General features: G+C 44.5%; 1 protein-coding gene across 1 annotated transcript in view; it reads left to right on the plus strand.

Annotated features, from left to right (window-relative positions):
* Window positions 1–3,471: 3,471 nt before the first annotated feature.
* The window catches only part of MAP2K1 (mitogen-activated protein kinase kinase 1), a 32,555-nt gene continuing 21,213 nt past the window's right edge, over window positions 3,472–14,813 (plus strand). The window contains exon 1 of the mRNA XM_058811308.1: window positions 3,472–3,771. Within this exon, the coding sequence (XP_058667291.1) occupies window positions 3,692–3,771 (80 nt within the window). The 5' untranslated portion in view covers window positions 3,472–3,691. The remainder of the gene's footprint in view (window positions 3,772–14,813) is intronic.

The raw sequence follows: 14,813 nt of genomic DNA on the forward strand, positions 1-14,813 counted from the left end.
TGCGACTTTGATTAATCAATAATTTTGAAGTGTGTTTAATTAGAATCTGGACTTGATGACCTAGGTGGTTCTTTCCAGTCCTATGTTCCTAATTAAATAAAAAGCAAATGCTGGCAAGCATTGATTATTGGTTTTCCTCAGGAAATGAATAACCAGCCACATGCTGCTAAAATAATAAGTCAGGAAAAAACAAACAAAGCACCCCCCACAGGTTGTCTCCATTCTAGAAAACACTTCTGGTTTCTAGTTTAGGTGAAAAGGAAATATTACTCCTTGTTTCTGTTTGATTACTGTAATTTCATTAGGAAAACTGCAGAAAATTAGCACCTTATTTTATATTTCAGTCTCATTTCCTGCTTTGTTACACGTAATATACAGCAAAGCAAATCTGTCAAATGGATAATTGCCTGCTTCCATGCTTGAAGGGGTTTATTCCTAAGGGAGCAGAATTTGCTCGGCAAAAAACCCTTCAAATATTGTGTTGGCAAAGCTGTTCATGCCATAAACCCTCAGCACAACTGCTCCCATTGTATTAATGTAAAGTCACATCCTAAGGATTAAGCAAATTTCAGTTATTTGTAATTTATACTTATTTACATTTATACCTTGCTGGTCTAATTTAAATTTGATATTATGCAGCCACCTTAAACGTTCATTTCTAAGCTTTTAGTATATCACAAAGCATTCAAATTGTGCTGTGATCCACAGGGCTCTTTTAAATCTGTGTTTCTTGAGGAAAACAAAGTGCAAGGCAGGTGTGATGTCTGCCAGGCTCTCTGTCAGCTCCCTTCAAATAATTTTTGATCCTCTTGGCCAATTTTTTTCAAATTCAAACCAGACTTCTTAAATTCCATTGCTTTATGGGACTAATTATTTCCCTAACTTGCTTTGCTAACCACTAAATAGATTAAGAAGTATTAAATCTTGCAAGTAGAAGTTTGTGTGCACATGTTTTGGCTGTAAAATATGCGGCTCCATGTGGCAATCGAGTTTGAAAAGTTGGCTTAATTTAGATGCAATTGATCTATATAGTAATTGTGGTTTTCTTTTCATGCAAGAAATTAGGCAAAATTTTGGTTTCTATAAGGGGAAAAAAGTGGTAATGAAGACAAGCTTCTTTGTTCCAGTTCTGTTTTCAGAGACAAATTATTTCTATTTTTCCAAGTGGTGGTGAAATCAATAAATCAGAAAGTCTCCCTGCTCAGAAGCCTCTCGCTGAAATGACAGTGCCTTCTCTTTTTTCTTCATCTTTTCCTCTGTGATTCACCTCCAGAAACACCTGTTTGTAGAGCAAAACACAGTTCCTTCCAAGGAGAATATCCAAATTTCCAAAACATGTGTTCTGTTTCAGCTGGGGAAATGCACTCAATTTTTAGAACTAATGCCCTGAAGTCAAACCTCTTTGTTTTACAGACAACGGTACAGAAATTATTTCTGCAGTGGCATCAATCCATATTCCCGTGGATTTATTTCTAGATACAGTGAACCCAAGATATTTTTGGGTTTTGTGCTTTGGTCAAAGAGATTTGAAAAGAAATTGAGGAAATCAGTAATTTCACAGTGCAGTGTTCTCAGTGCAAGGATAAAGCACTCCAGAGGAGGGAGCTGTCCCTTAATATCTGGAATTAGATGGAGGGAATATGTCTTTAATGGCAAAGCTGTGAATAATTTTTTTTTTTTTTTTTTTTTTTTTTACTTTAGAGATGGATAAGATTATAGGAACTCTTCAGCATTTTTGCATTATATATAGGGAACCTTGTTCACCATTTCAGTTTCTGTAAAAACATTAATAATTATTTTGATTAAAATATAATTATACTTTTGCAAACCACAAAAATTTAAATCATACAGAATTCAGGCTGGCTCTTTATCCACAGTATTCACAGCAGAAATTTTGTTATGGAATTAACTCTGCACTTCTTCTGGTGTCTGAATCAAGTCACTGGAGTATAAAACCTGTTCACTGCTGGACAGGTGTTATTCATTCAGGTGGTGTATTCACTTGTCTTGTATATGAAAAGGACAGTTAGGGAATCTCAGGAAAAAATGGAGCTGCCAAAATAAACTGATTTTTCACTCTTTTACCAGTACCAAGGCACTACCTCCACCTCAGTGCTGAGTTCCTCGGTGCTGCTTCACTTCTCAGCTCACGTGTGTCTGTGAGAAGTTTCATTTATCACATACGCAAAATTATGAGTAACTGCAGAGTCTTTTTTGCTCCATGTGTCGTGTTTGTTGACAGATGGAGCGCTGTGTGGTACAGAAATGTACAGCGGCAACAGAAAGAATTTCTCAGCTGTGTCAGAAATCAGAAGAAATCTGTAAGCCCATCTCACTGTGTAACTCCCACAGGCCTTAAAAGAGTTTTCAGCTGACTTGTGCTGGATTCAGACATTGAGAAATTAATCTTATAAAGCAACTTAAACTTTAGCAAAGTTCCTTACAGATCTCAGCAGTAGAGGCGGATTGTAGAGTCACTCTGTTCACGGAAGTCAGGAAGTCAAATGTATGGAACTCCTTTTATCTCCTGAACCTAATCATGTGATTACTGTATGTGTCACAGTGCACACGTGTGTCCAGACTGGCTTTGCTATCCAAACAGGGCTATTGGTTGCTTTAATATTCCATATCCTGCCCCTGAATCCCCTGCAAGATCCACAGCCAAACAGCAGCACCTTTACATTCCAGTTCTCCCTGGTGGAGAGAGAACTGCTATGGAAGAACACGTTCCACTGACCATAGCAAGGATAAATATACATATATTGCTCTCAAATAGCAAGGATAAATATACATGTATTGCTCTCAAAGCAACTTTGCTGCCCCAGAAGGGCCCACTGGGACACGGACACGCAGCTGTCCTGCCCGGGGGTCTGGGCTGAGTGACCCGCACTGTCCCAGGTCCAGCCAATGGCACAGGACACCTCTGTCCTGCCTCTCCTCCGGATCCCTCTGCTCCCACTGCTTGTAATACTGCAGTTCGCACGTCCTTTAGTATTAAGTGGCAGGTCCTTAAAAAAAAATCAGTCCTTTATCGATTTGTGGAAGCAAGTCGATGTTAAAGCAAGGCTCTCTTTAAGTCATCATTAAATAGGTTGGGTTGGAAGGGACCTTGAAGCCCATCCAGTGCCATGGGCAGGGACACCTTCCACTATCCCAGGGCGCTCTAAGCCCCGTCCAGCTTGGCCTTGGACACTTCCAAGGGATGGGGCAGCCCCAGCTGCTCTGAGCAGCCTGTGCCGGGCCTGCCCACCCTGCCCGGGCAGGATTTTTGCCGCTGTCGCCGCCGACCCCGGGGCAGGGCTGGGGCAGGGCAGGCTCAGGGCAGGAGCGCTCTGAGGGCAGGAGCCGCTCCGAGGGCAGGAGCCGCTCCGAGGGCAGCGCTTCCCGCGGCCTCGCTCCCCGCCGTGCGCGTGCGCGCGCTCCCAGCGCATGCGCGCGGCTGTTGCGGGCGGCGCGCGCCGGCGCGGTCCCGGCCGGGCACATCCCGATCCCGGGCAGTGCCCGCCGGAGCTCGGAGCGCTCGGAGCGGGGTCCCGCCGCCGCACGGCCGCCTGCCCGCAGCCCGCGGGGGCACCGCCGCCAAGGGCAGCTCCCCGCCAGCTTTGCCGCACCGCAGGAAGTCCCTCGGACCTCTCCGAAGTGGGGCCGCGGCCGCTCCGTCCGCTCCCCTGCGCGCCGTGTGCGGGCGAAGATGCCGAAGAAGAAGCCCGGGCCGATCCAGCTGAACCCCGCTCCGGATGGATCCGCCGTGAACGGGACCAGCTCTGCGGAGTGAGTGCTGGCGGGGCGGGGTGCGGGCCGGGCCGGGCCGGGCCGGGCGCTGTCCGCGGGGTGCGGTGCTCCGAGCCCGCCCTGCCCCGCACGCCCCGGCCCGGCTGCCGCGAGCACCGCGGGCGGGACTCCCGGTGCCCCGGGCACGGCGGGGGATGCTCGCTGTGCCCTCCGCGGAGTGAGGGGGTGCTGCCTTCGGCCATAAACAAACTTCTGTCACACAGGCGGGGGAAAAAAACTGGTGAAAAAATAGGGGGAAACTTGTATAACTCCTTTCTCCTAGTCCGTAATGGTGTCTGCTGGGCTCTTAGCTTATATAATTAGCTAGTAATGCCAAATTACACGTTTGCGATGGCATATTTCATAAACGTTGTGTGTGGGAGAATTTATACTGGATCTCACAGATTTGTAGAAAAGGTGTTTTGTTTTGTTTTGCCTCGTCCTTGGCTTTAACCCAAACAATGGTTAGTTTGAGCAGATCTGTTTGTCACTAATTGACATGTTGTGCTGGCTACGGCAGGAGCGTGTGTGGAGAAACAGCTTCGGAGCTGCTCTGTGGGCAACACAAACATGACACTGTAAATGTGGGAAGGGCTGAGCTAATCACGGGGACACTTGTGGGGGAAAAAGCACTGAACATTGGATGGTTGCATGGTGGTGCTGGTGAAGCCTCTGTTGCAGGTTTCTCACGGATGTGGGTGGGCAGGGTGGCCTCGGTCAGGCAGACACAGCCCCGGCACCGCCAAGTGATGAAATGTTACAGCAGGTTTTCATTTGAGGTTCACGGGTCAAGGTTCACACCTTGATTTTCAGACAATGGTGTCGGGCTGGCCCTGCAGTGAGCCTTGAAAGCAAGGTGTGTCTTGGAGGAGCAGATTCCTGCCCCTGTATGGTCAGCTCGGTCCTCTCCGGAGATGTAAACTGAGCTGCGATGTGCGGCTCTAGCGCGGTGACACAGAGGATGTGAGGCAGCCTTGCAGTGACATGTGCGACTCTTGGGCTTTAAAGTGCTCCGTGTTCGTGTGTGCCACGTTTTCACACAGGCTCCGATCTCCTTTAACCACCCAAACATCTAACAAAAAAATCAAACAAGCAAAACCAAATCAACCGCAAAAGAAATGTAACCCTGAAACCAAGCAAACACCTCCCAAAAAATAAAAAATTCAGCATCTAGCAGCTCCAGCTGTGACATTTCTAGCAAAATCTTTTGATGATTAACTGAGCGATGAGCTGTCGAAAAACTGTTCTTTGGCAGGAGTTACTGATTGTATCTAAGCATTATGATCTAAATATTACAGAGCTTTTGTTCTGGATTGACAGGGGGAAAAATACTGTGTTTTTGTATTTGCTTGGGTAGCACCTTCCAGTCGATTTTCTCAAGGCAGTTGGGAATATGTTGATTTAGTCTTCAGGGATCCCTGTGCATTTTAGTCTTGTTCTACAGAATAAATCTGATACACCAATCACTTGCTGCTTGTAGTACCTGATGTAAATCACTCGCTCCCAATATACCAAATATCGTATCTCTTCCCACAAGAAGTGTCATTAATTTTAAATTGCTTTTACATGTATGGTACTCATTTACTTGTTGGAAGCCTTTGGAGACTCCTGGGAGTGCTGCCTCTGTTCTGCACTGATGAACTGCCTTGCTTCATTTTTTGCTCCATGTCTTGATTTGGCCGGGGTCTGTGTGTGTGTCCCCAGAGCTGTGATCTGTGTCACACACAGGACCTCATACCCAGCTTTTGCCAGGCTTAGAGGTGGCCAGTATTTTTAAAAGAAGTAGCTTAGTGAAAGTAAATTCAGCAACCAGTTGTCCTATATACGGCCAGGATTAATTAATCATGGAAATATCCCCTCATCCTGCTAATTTTAAGCCCTCGTTGTGAAAGATTTCAAATAGCAAAGAACAGTTGCATCAGAATTTAAAAATGTTTTTGGAATTGAGTTGAAAACAGTTTTGTTTTTCATTTCCTTAATCTGTCAGGTTGTTTATTTTCCTCCCCGAGCCTGCTCTGGGTTTTTTCCCCCTTTGGTCAGTGCCTGAATTCCTCAGTCAGGTGTTGTGAGGCTGTCGTGCATGCCGTGCATCCCTGCACTGCCATATTAACACTTCCTAAAGCCCCGAGCCTGCACTCCTGGAATTTTGGCAATGTGAGGCTCTGGTTGCTGCTTACAGACACAAACCTGGCCCTCTCCAAACGCCTCCCTGCTCCTCAGACACAGCAAAGCACCCAAGGAGCTCGAGGATTTGGCGGGGCAAAAAGGCAGATTCCCAGCGAGGCGATGGAATTCCTGTCCGTGAGTGCCCCAGGGACCCCGAGGGAAGGGAAGGAAGTTCTTCAGGCCCTCAGGCGATTTTGGCACCGGCCCAAACGGATGTGCAGGGCCTGGGGAGCTGTGCTGGAATTCTGAGACTTTCTCTGTCACAGGGGGAAGGTTCTGTAGCTCATTAATGCTTTTAGGAACGAGCGCTTCTGACACCGTGACTTCCTGGCAGAAAGGAAGGGGAACGGGAGGAAATGAAAGAAGGGGCTGGATGATTCAGGATGTCCTGCTTTGCATTTGTGTCCTGTCCTCTGTCTGCATCCTTATTTGGTGCTGGGAGCTCATTGACTGGAGCAAGGGAAAGCTTATTATAGCACGTGCTGTGGGGCTTTAGGGGTATGCAGGAGGCCTGGGTCTCATGTGCCTGGCTCTTCCTCTTTTTTCCTTTCTTTTTCTCTTTTTTATCCCTCTTTTTCCTGACAAGGTAGTACAAAGGGGAGCTAGCGCACTTACAATTCAAATTCTCGTACCCCAAATATTTAAGTGAACGTTTCACAACGTTTCTCCCCGACGGCAGATTTTGTTACTTGTAGCTATTACTTAACCACAACATCCTGTACCAATAATTTTTCTCGAGGGCCTTCCCAATCCCTGGCTCTGCCCGGCTGGACAATAGAGGCAACTTCATGCGAGGTTTTCCTGTGCCCTGAGCTTCGCTTCTGCTTTTGGCACTTCCCATGGTTGTTGCATGGTGAGGGCTGAACCTCTGCTGCTCTGAGCTGCCTCAGCTCCTCAGGCTGGAACCAGGATGACACTGGCCAGCTGCAGGTTTAATTTCATTCCTTGGAGCTGCACGGATATAATTGTGCAAAGCTTCTGCAGGGAAAGGGGAAAAAACCCAGCCGAGCAAACCTGAATGAAAATTAATTGAAGGAAAACTGTTCTGGCTGAATGTTCAGTGTCGTAATAGCCAAAAGAAACAAGAACAAATCAATCTCCAGTTTATGGATTTGTGTTCCTTTCAAACTTCTAGCTCTCTGTTGCTTTCACTATCTGACAGTTTTCAACCAATTTTGGTTTCTCTGAAACCCAGCCTCAGAACGTGAAGTATGAAAAAAAGCAGGTTTTGAGATAATGCCACTTTCTGTATTAGAGTTAAGTTTTTTGTTCACATGGAAAGAAAGATGCTTTGTGAAGTTCTTTAATTGCATCTTTGAAATTTAAAAAAAAAAAAAATCAAAGAGAAGGCTCAAACTAACTCCTCTGAAACCTGGCTTTTTACCTCATCTCAATAAATCTAAACAACTTTCCCAGCTCTGGTGTTAAAATATAAACCTTCCAAAAGTGCCTGGGATTTGATTAAATACAAAAATGACAACAATACTTTTTAAAAATTGAGTGCCACTGACTTTTATGTATTTTATGAGCTTTGACACAATGAGATTGAAGTGTGGTTTTTTTCCAAATGCAATTCTTTTCAAAATATAATTGTGTATATGTTTTAGCAACAACTGGTGTCCCCCAAATCAAGCCTGAGCTGTGACCTCTGCAAATCTCAGATGTGAAGTGTCAGCTACAATAGGAGGTTTGTGTTTAATTAGATAAAAATGAGAGCAAGAAAAAGTAGACAACAAAATTTGCATCTTCTCTGATGTGCTGAAAAGAAATGGGCCCTTGAGAGGGGTTTAAGATGGTGTCCATAGGTCTTTATCACCTTAGGAGCTGCATTTCTTTTTAAAAAAGAAAGAAAATCCAAAGCAAACTGTGAGTAGAATGAAGTAATCAGGCACAATGTGGTTTGTCAGGGTTTTCTCTTTTTAAAGCCTCAATTATAGCAACCTGTGCCTTAGAACTGTTCAAGCCAGAGAGTAATTTTGTAAAAATGGGTGGCTGCAAATTCCAGTCATAGTTTGAGTATTAATTAATCAGCCTTTTCTTATTGCTGCTGTTTATTCTGGTTAAATTGCATTTAAGGAGGTCCCTGAATGGCTGCTGCAGCTCCCTGTGGTCGCTTGACAAAGAAAAGTTTGAGGACTGTGCAGAACTGCTTTGCACTTCAGTGTATATTGCAATTAGCAAAGTAAACAGTTGCTTACTCATTGTGCCTCCTGCAATTTCTGTGCCTTTCAGTGTCTTTCCCAAGGGAGCTTCAGTTTGGGTTTTTGAGGGGTGGAGGGGCAGGCTGTGTCCCATCACAGAAATGGGGGTTTGGGCCTTTGGGTTTGGGGTTTTGGGCTTAAAGTTCCCTTTGTGGGCTCTTTCCCAGCGCATCCTGTTCCAAGAGGATTTGTCCTCCATGGAATGGGTTTTTTATCAGTTTCTTGGATGTGAGATTAGATAAAAGGAAAGGAAGATTTTCACAGAGTTGCTCACTTTAATGCTGGCAGGGTCGGTTCTGCCTTGCTTCCTGGGGGGATTTTTTATTGGGGATTTTTTCCCTTTGGAATTCCTTAGACATTAGGGGAGCTTTTTTGCCTGTGTGCAGTGATCTGGAAGATTAGACCCTGGAATTTTATGACTGATCTGGTTGGATTGCAGTTGCATTCAATATACATGTAGAATTACTGCAAGCTTTTAAATATTAAAAAAGGAAAAAAAAAAGAGAGAGAAACCTTTTTTTAATCCCCTACTAATGAAGGATTAATCAAACTTCCAAATACATGTGATATGAGAGAGTGCATTTTAAATTAAAATATACTCATGCACAGCTTTCTCTTTTAACGTGCTTGAGCCTGGCATTGTCCTTCACTGAATTAGAAATACCATTTTAATGTTACTTAAGTGCACTAATAGAACATGTGATCTGTTATAATAAAATAATGAAAAGTCAGAGCCTGCAGCACCTCACGGACTGGTGCTGAAAAAAATTCTAAGTGTACAGCAGTAGCACAGAAATTAGTGAATTAAGGGGCACACTGACCTGTGCGGCTCTTGCTGGCTGTAGGCAGCTTTTTGTTGACAATTATGGATGTAGGAAGGATTTTAAGACATTTAATACTGTCTTGTTATGTTCTGACAGTCAGATTTAAGCATAATGATGGTAATGGAGGAATACTTTAGTTTGTATGAGCTTAAAAAGCTTCAGTTGGTTTAGGGGAGTTAAAAACCGGCTGTAGAAATAAACGTTGCTGAGGAAATGTGAGGAGGATAAGTGGTGAGGGAAGTGCAGCTGTGCTCTGGATCCAGCTGCTTTTCGTGTCCTTACAGGGAGGTGCAGACGGGCAGGAGGTGAGATTTCACAACAGGGCTTGTGCAAGATCCTGCTCCTTCTGCAGAGCCTCTCCTCTCCTGGCCGAGCAGCCCTGAGGAGTTCTCGCTGGGGCCAGGGAAATGATCCCACTGCAAATGGGATTTAATCTGAAAATGGGTTGCTTGGGGCAGAGTGAGACCATCGCCTCCTGCCTTGGCAGGATGAGCGACAGAGCACGGGGAGATGCTGGAATTCAGAAATTACAGCAATTCCTGACCAGCACAGGTTTTAAAGGAGTAATCTCAGGTCTCTGTCCCGAGAGGAACAAATCTCCTGCCAGACCTTCCAGTGTTATCTCACAGCAAGAGAAAGGGATTGAGAGGGTCTGGGTAAAGCCAACATGTTGCTGAATTATTTATTGGTGCAACAACAGTGCTGTTGTTAACCTGGGAAAAGGGGTTTGGAGTTAGCACTAACTTAAAAAAACCCAAACATGAAGATTGTGGGGCAGGAAATCCACCAGCCAGTTTCTAGAGTGGATATTTTAACGTATTTCACTGTAAACAGGAGAAACATTCTGAAATGAGCTGAGGAAGGAATTTTCTATGAGGTCTGATAAACCTTTCCATCTCACCTTTAGGTAGTTTGTTCCCTTTCAATTACTGAATTCTAAATTTTCTGTAAAAAAGCTCCTCCCCCTTTTTGCCTGTGTTACCTTTTTTACAGCTGCATTTGTTCTCCCACCATTGCCCTGGGGGTTGCCTGGGCTGTGGCAAGTGTGCAAATTCCACTGCCAAAACACAAGAATGTCTCTTGGAAGCAGAAATGTTATCTGGCAAAACTGAATTTTTGGGGAATTGTGTTCTTTCTTCCAAAGACTTGTTAATTTTTAATTTTTTATTTTTTGAGGAAGCAGTGGATTTCTTTTTCTAATCACTTTTGTCCCTAGAAATTAGTAATCAGATGATTCCTGCCTTGGTACGTGCTCAGCATTACTCAGACAAAGTCGTGGTTACACTTTGGAACAGAAGTGCTGGGGCACAGCTGGGCAGGGCTCATTCAGAGCTCAGCATCTCTTGGCAAACACCTGTGGAGGAGCCTTTGTCACCCTGAGTCCTGCCTGGGCAGGAGGAGGGTGGATTCCAGCAGAACTCCTCCCTGCTGACACCTCAGGATGGGATTTCCACCTGGATCCTGCCTCATCCATCAAGTGCAGGCCATAACAGGGGATGCACAAAAAGCAGATTATTTCCCTCTGCATCCTGAGCACCAGGATGGAGATATTCCAACAGTGTGGGATTCTTTGGATGAACAAGAATCTTCTTTAAAACCTCCTTATGGGTTTTTATAAGAAACCCTTGAAAGTTCCTGGCAGCTCTTCCCCCTTTCTTGCAGGGTTTTGTACAACTCAGCATTGTTCTGTGCTTTTCCAGAACTTTTTTCAGTGTGGTGGGAAGATGAGTCAGCAGATTGCAGAACACATTCTTTTTGGAAAAAAATGTTCTCTTTGGATATAGATATGTGAATATTTCTGTATGTATTGGTACACTTGATTAATATATTAGGTAAAGGTTATTAATTTCTTTTGCTAAATGGCCGTGCTGACAAATGTTCAGTGTTATGCAATCCATCCATCTGAAATACAGGCAAACCTTCCATCCTGGCCTTCTCAGAATCCCAGTTTTGGGTTTTTTGTTCTGTTTTCAGGCAGTTTCTGGCAGTTTCTTTCCCTGCTCCCTGGTGTGGTCTCTGTGCTGTCCATGGAGTTTGTCCTGCACAGAGGAGCCTCAGTTCTAACCCTGGCCTAATTCAGGGGCCTTGAAAGCTGATCCTGTAACTTCACCTTTTTTATTATTGTAGTGGCCCTCAAAGGCTGCGTGGCTGGGAAGATACTGTTACTGTAACTATTGCATGTGTTATCCTTTGGTTTGGTCATTATATTTAACTCCTAATTCAGAGGCATAAAACAATGGGAATGCAGGCCTTGGGTAAATAAATGTGTCAGCTGATGACCAGAATTTATAATTCTGTGTGTCCTCTGTGTTGTGCTTTAAATATCCAATCAATAAGTTCATTTTTCTGTCCATAAGGAAGTTTTAATTGCCCTGTTGTTCCTTTATCCTGATAATGTTTAGTGTTGGCTGGGAAAAATCTGTGGTGCACAGACATGAAAGGGAGATGGAGAGCTTGGATTTCTGGAGGTTTGGCTGTAGAATTTCTTAACTTGGGTTTACAGAGTTGATTTAGAGCAAATTCTGAATACAATGGTACAGTAATACCATTTGGACAGAGCAGTGCTTTTCTAATGGTTTTGTTTTGCATGCCTTTTACTGAGAAATAGATTTTAATGAAATATCTGCCTCCTTTTTTTCTGGCAGTATTAAACCTCACTCTGTGCCATGCAGTGTCACTGTAATGTGGAAGTGGATGGTGTGTTAGATATTAGGGAAACATTCTTTAATGTGAGGGTGGGCAGGCCCTGGCACAGGTGCCCAGAGCAGCTGGGGCTGCCCCTGGATCCCTGGAATGTCCCAGGCCAGGCTGGAGCAGCCTGGACAGGGGAAGGTGTCCCTGCCATGGCAGGGGTGGGATGGGATGGGATGGGCTGTAAGGAGCCAGTCTGTGATGCTCAGATGATAAATTCACATACAAATCCCACCTAAGTACAAGGGAAATTTTTTAAGATCCTCTAACACATTGCAAGGATTGGAAACCAACGAGAGTTGAAAACCAGTGTATTTTTCTAAAGCAGACTCATTGCATTTATAGGGAATTTGGGATTTTTTTGAGTTGATGCTCTCACTCCAAGTTTTGTGAGGCTGCACTGGAGTTAACCCAGACAGACACCTGTGCTCTAAGCTGGAGGACTTCTGGAATTACATTTATCTTCCATGTTATTCTGTGAACTGCTCTTTGCTAAAGGAAAAGTTTAATAAGAGTTTGTCTTGCTGCCCGGGTTTGGCAGAGTCACACAACATAGTAGTCTGTCTTCTCAAAACCACAGAATGTCTTCATGTTCCTAACACTTAATTTCAGCTCCCTGATTGAGGTTGTTCATGGAAATTATGTAGTGAACTGCCTACTTTCTTCTCCAAATTGACAGTTGTGTGGGCTTGGGGAAAGCATTAATGTCACTGTTCTGGAAAACAACCCCCAAGCTTTGTATCCTCATGCGACAGGAGATCTGAAAGTGAAAGTACTTCTTGATGCTTTCACTCATGCTAATTGTTCAGCTTGCAGCACTGATAGTGGTGCCTTTGAACAGATATTTGACAAATTGCTGTAAAGGCTCTCAGATTTTTTTCCTTTTTCCCCTGCCACACTTTTTTCTTCTCTCTCTGAAGCAGACTTTGGAGTTGAGTTTTGCTGTAGCCTTTAGGGTTGAGTGTATGATTAACTTAGCACTAACATTGAATTTAAAAAAAAAAAAAAAAAAGCTCCTAGGGATTTGGAGTACTAATATTAATTAAGGACTTATTTTCTGTTTTTTGTTATGCCATGATGTGCTAGCAGCCTGCAAGCAGCATTCCTCTTCCTGTTACTGCTTCCAAGAGAGCAGGTGTGTTCTGAAATGTTCATGCATCTCCTCCAGGAGTGCTTTCCTCAGAGCTGAGGCGGAGCTGAGAATCTCCCCTTGCCTTCTGAGCATCTCTGGGTGCTGAGTGCTCCCACTGCACAGTGCGTGGCTCCTCCCTGCCCAGCCTGCAGCAGGAAACACAGGTTTGGTTCTTGCTGCTTTCTTTTCCAGCTTGGGAGGTCACAGAAGTGCCACGGGGGGATGCTGCACTGGCACAACACTCCCTTGAGCACAGAAAGGAAGAGGCAATGGGAGTTAATAGGAGAGATCCTCCCTGGTCAAATGTGGATGCAGAGAATTCCTCCTCCAGGGCACCTGGTACCTCATGCTGCCCTTGGGAGAGGGGAGCCCTGAGTGTGTATTTTTTGGAAGTTTCCATTAAGTCAGGAAGGGAGAGATCTCACAATAATTGAGAGGGCACAGCCCTGAGTGCAGGGTGTTGTGTGCTGGCTGTGCAGGGTGTTCATCCTCCTGAATGAGCAGGGAGGTGTTTGCTGCTGCTGTTCTGTGGGATTCCTCCGTTTCCCTACCAAATGGAGGAAGCAGCTCTGACCTCCCCGTGGCTTCCTCCCAAGGATCGCCCTGGGAGAGCTGGATCCCATCCCTGGTGCAGTTTGGAGTGTGCTTGGCTCCCAGACTGCCAGCAATAAATGAAATGATCACCTATTGCCTCGGAGCAGCGCTTGGCACCGTGGAGCCCTGAGCTGCTTTGATGATTTCCTGCTTTGATGGATCCCTGGCAAAGCCATGGTGCCTTGACAGTGAAAAACACAGCCCCAGGACTGCAGCAGGTAATGGGGATGAATTTTAATAGGAGTCTTTGTCTCTGAATAAAAGTTTTATACAAGATTAAGTGACTCCCAGTGCTCTTTCTGGAGGCAGACACTTGCACAGTAGCATGTTGCTATTTTAGCTGCCAAAGTTCCTGAACATTTTTGTGGTGCCTGGTGATGAACTATCTAAAATATTCCCTCTTCTGCATTCTGGATGTGCTGGTTTCATTCAGTTTGTAAAACTTCCTGTGTAATGATTTACTTTTCCACCTGTTTCTCTGTGCTTTGGAACTTGCTGTGATGCTTTTACCTGGCCCAGGTGACAGTCCCAGGTACCGGTCAGGGGAGTGTTCTTGCTGTAGTTGGAGTTAAAAACTTAAACTTCCAAAGTCCTGCCTCATGGAAACACTCTGAGTAGGTAACACCACCAATTTAGATTACAAAAATGCACCTTCTATTTACCTATCTGCATTTAAAATTGATTAATATTCAGTCCTTCGAGCAAAGAAGCAGAATGAAAAAAATCAATTCTTTCCTGATGCCTGACATTCAGTTATTATAGTTCTGTTCTTCTCATAAAGCTGACTGGAGATGTTGGTGGTTACACTCTGAACAGTGATTCTGACAATGCATTTGTTGGGTTCATATCTTTCAGATTAATTCACTTTACAGTTAAATCTGAGAGCTTTAGTGCTCATCACTGCAAGTAATGAAATGAGAGCTTAGAACATTCTGGTGATTTTACTGGTGGCCACACGTGGTAGGGAAACCTGAGGTACTGAAATTCATGAAATCAACACTTTCCCATCTGGGGGAGCCTTTGGAACCTCTTGACTTGTATTCAAGCAGGGACCCCAGCAATAATTCATAGTTTCAAGCAAGGAAATGTCTCTTTTAAGTGAATGCCAAGTTAATTTAGATTGAAGCAGGCAATTTATTAAAAAAATAGCCTTATGCAGACAAACATTAGACTAAATAGATGTGATAAGTGCTATCCTAGCAAGTATTTTTGTTCCTAAAGCATCAGCAGGACAGTTGTTTGTTCCCTCACACCAGCAGTCTGTCTGCTCCAAGTCATGTGCTCAAGCATCTCTGTGTTGTCTCCAAAGCCAAAACCCCCTTCTGCCTGAGAGAAAAACTGAATAGTTGTTTTCTTCAAAGCACAGCAAGGAAAGCCTTGGTGCATCCTGTGTCTGTGTCTCTAGTTGGTTTTTTTTTTTTTTTTTTTTTTTTT

This window comes from Ammospiza caudacuta, chromosome 10 (assembly GCF_027887145.1).
Source record: "Ammospiza caudacuta isolate bAmmCau1 chromosome 10, bAmmCau1.pri, whole genome shotgun sequence".
Lineage (NCBI taxonomy): Eukaryota > Metazoa > Chordata > Aves > Passeriformes > Passerellidae > Ammospiza > Ammospiza caudacuta.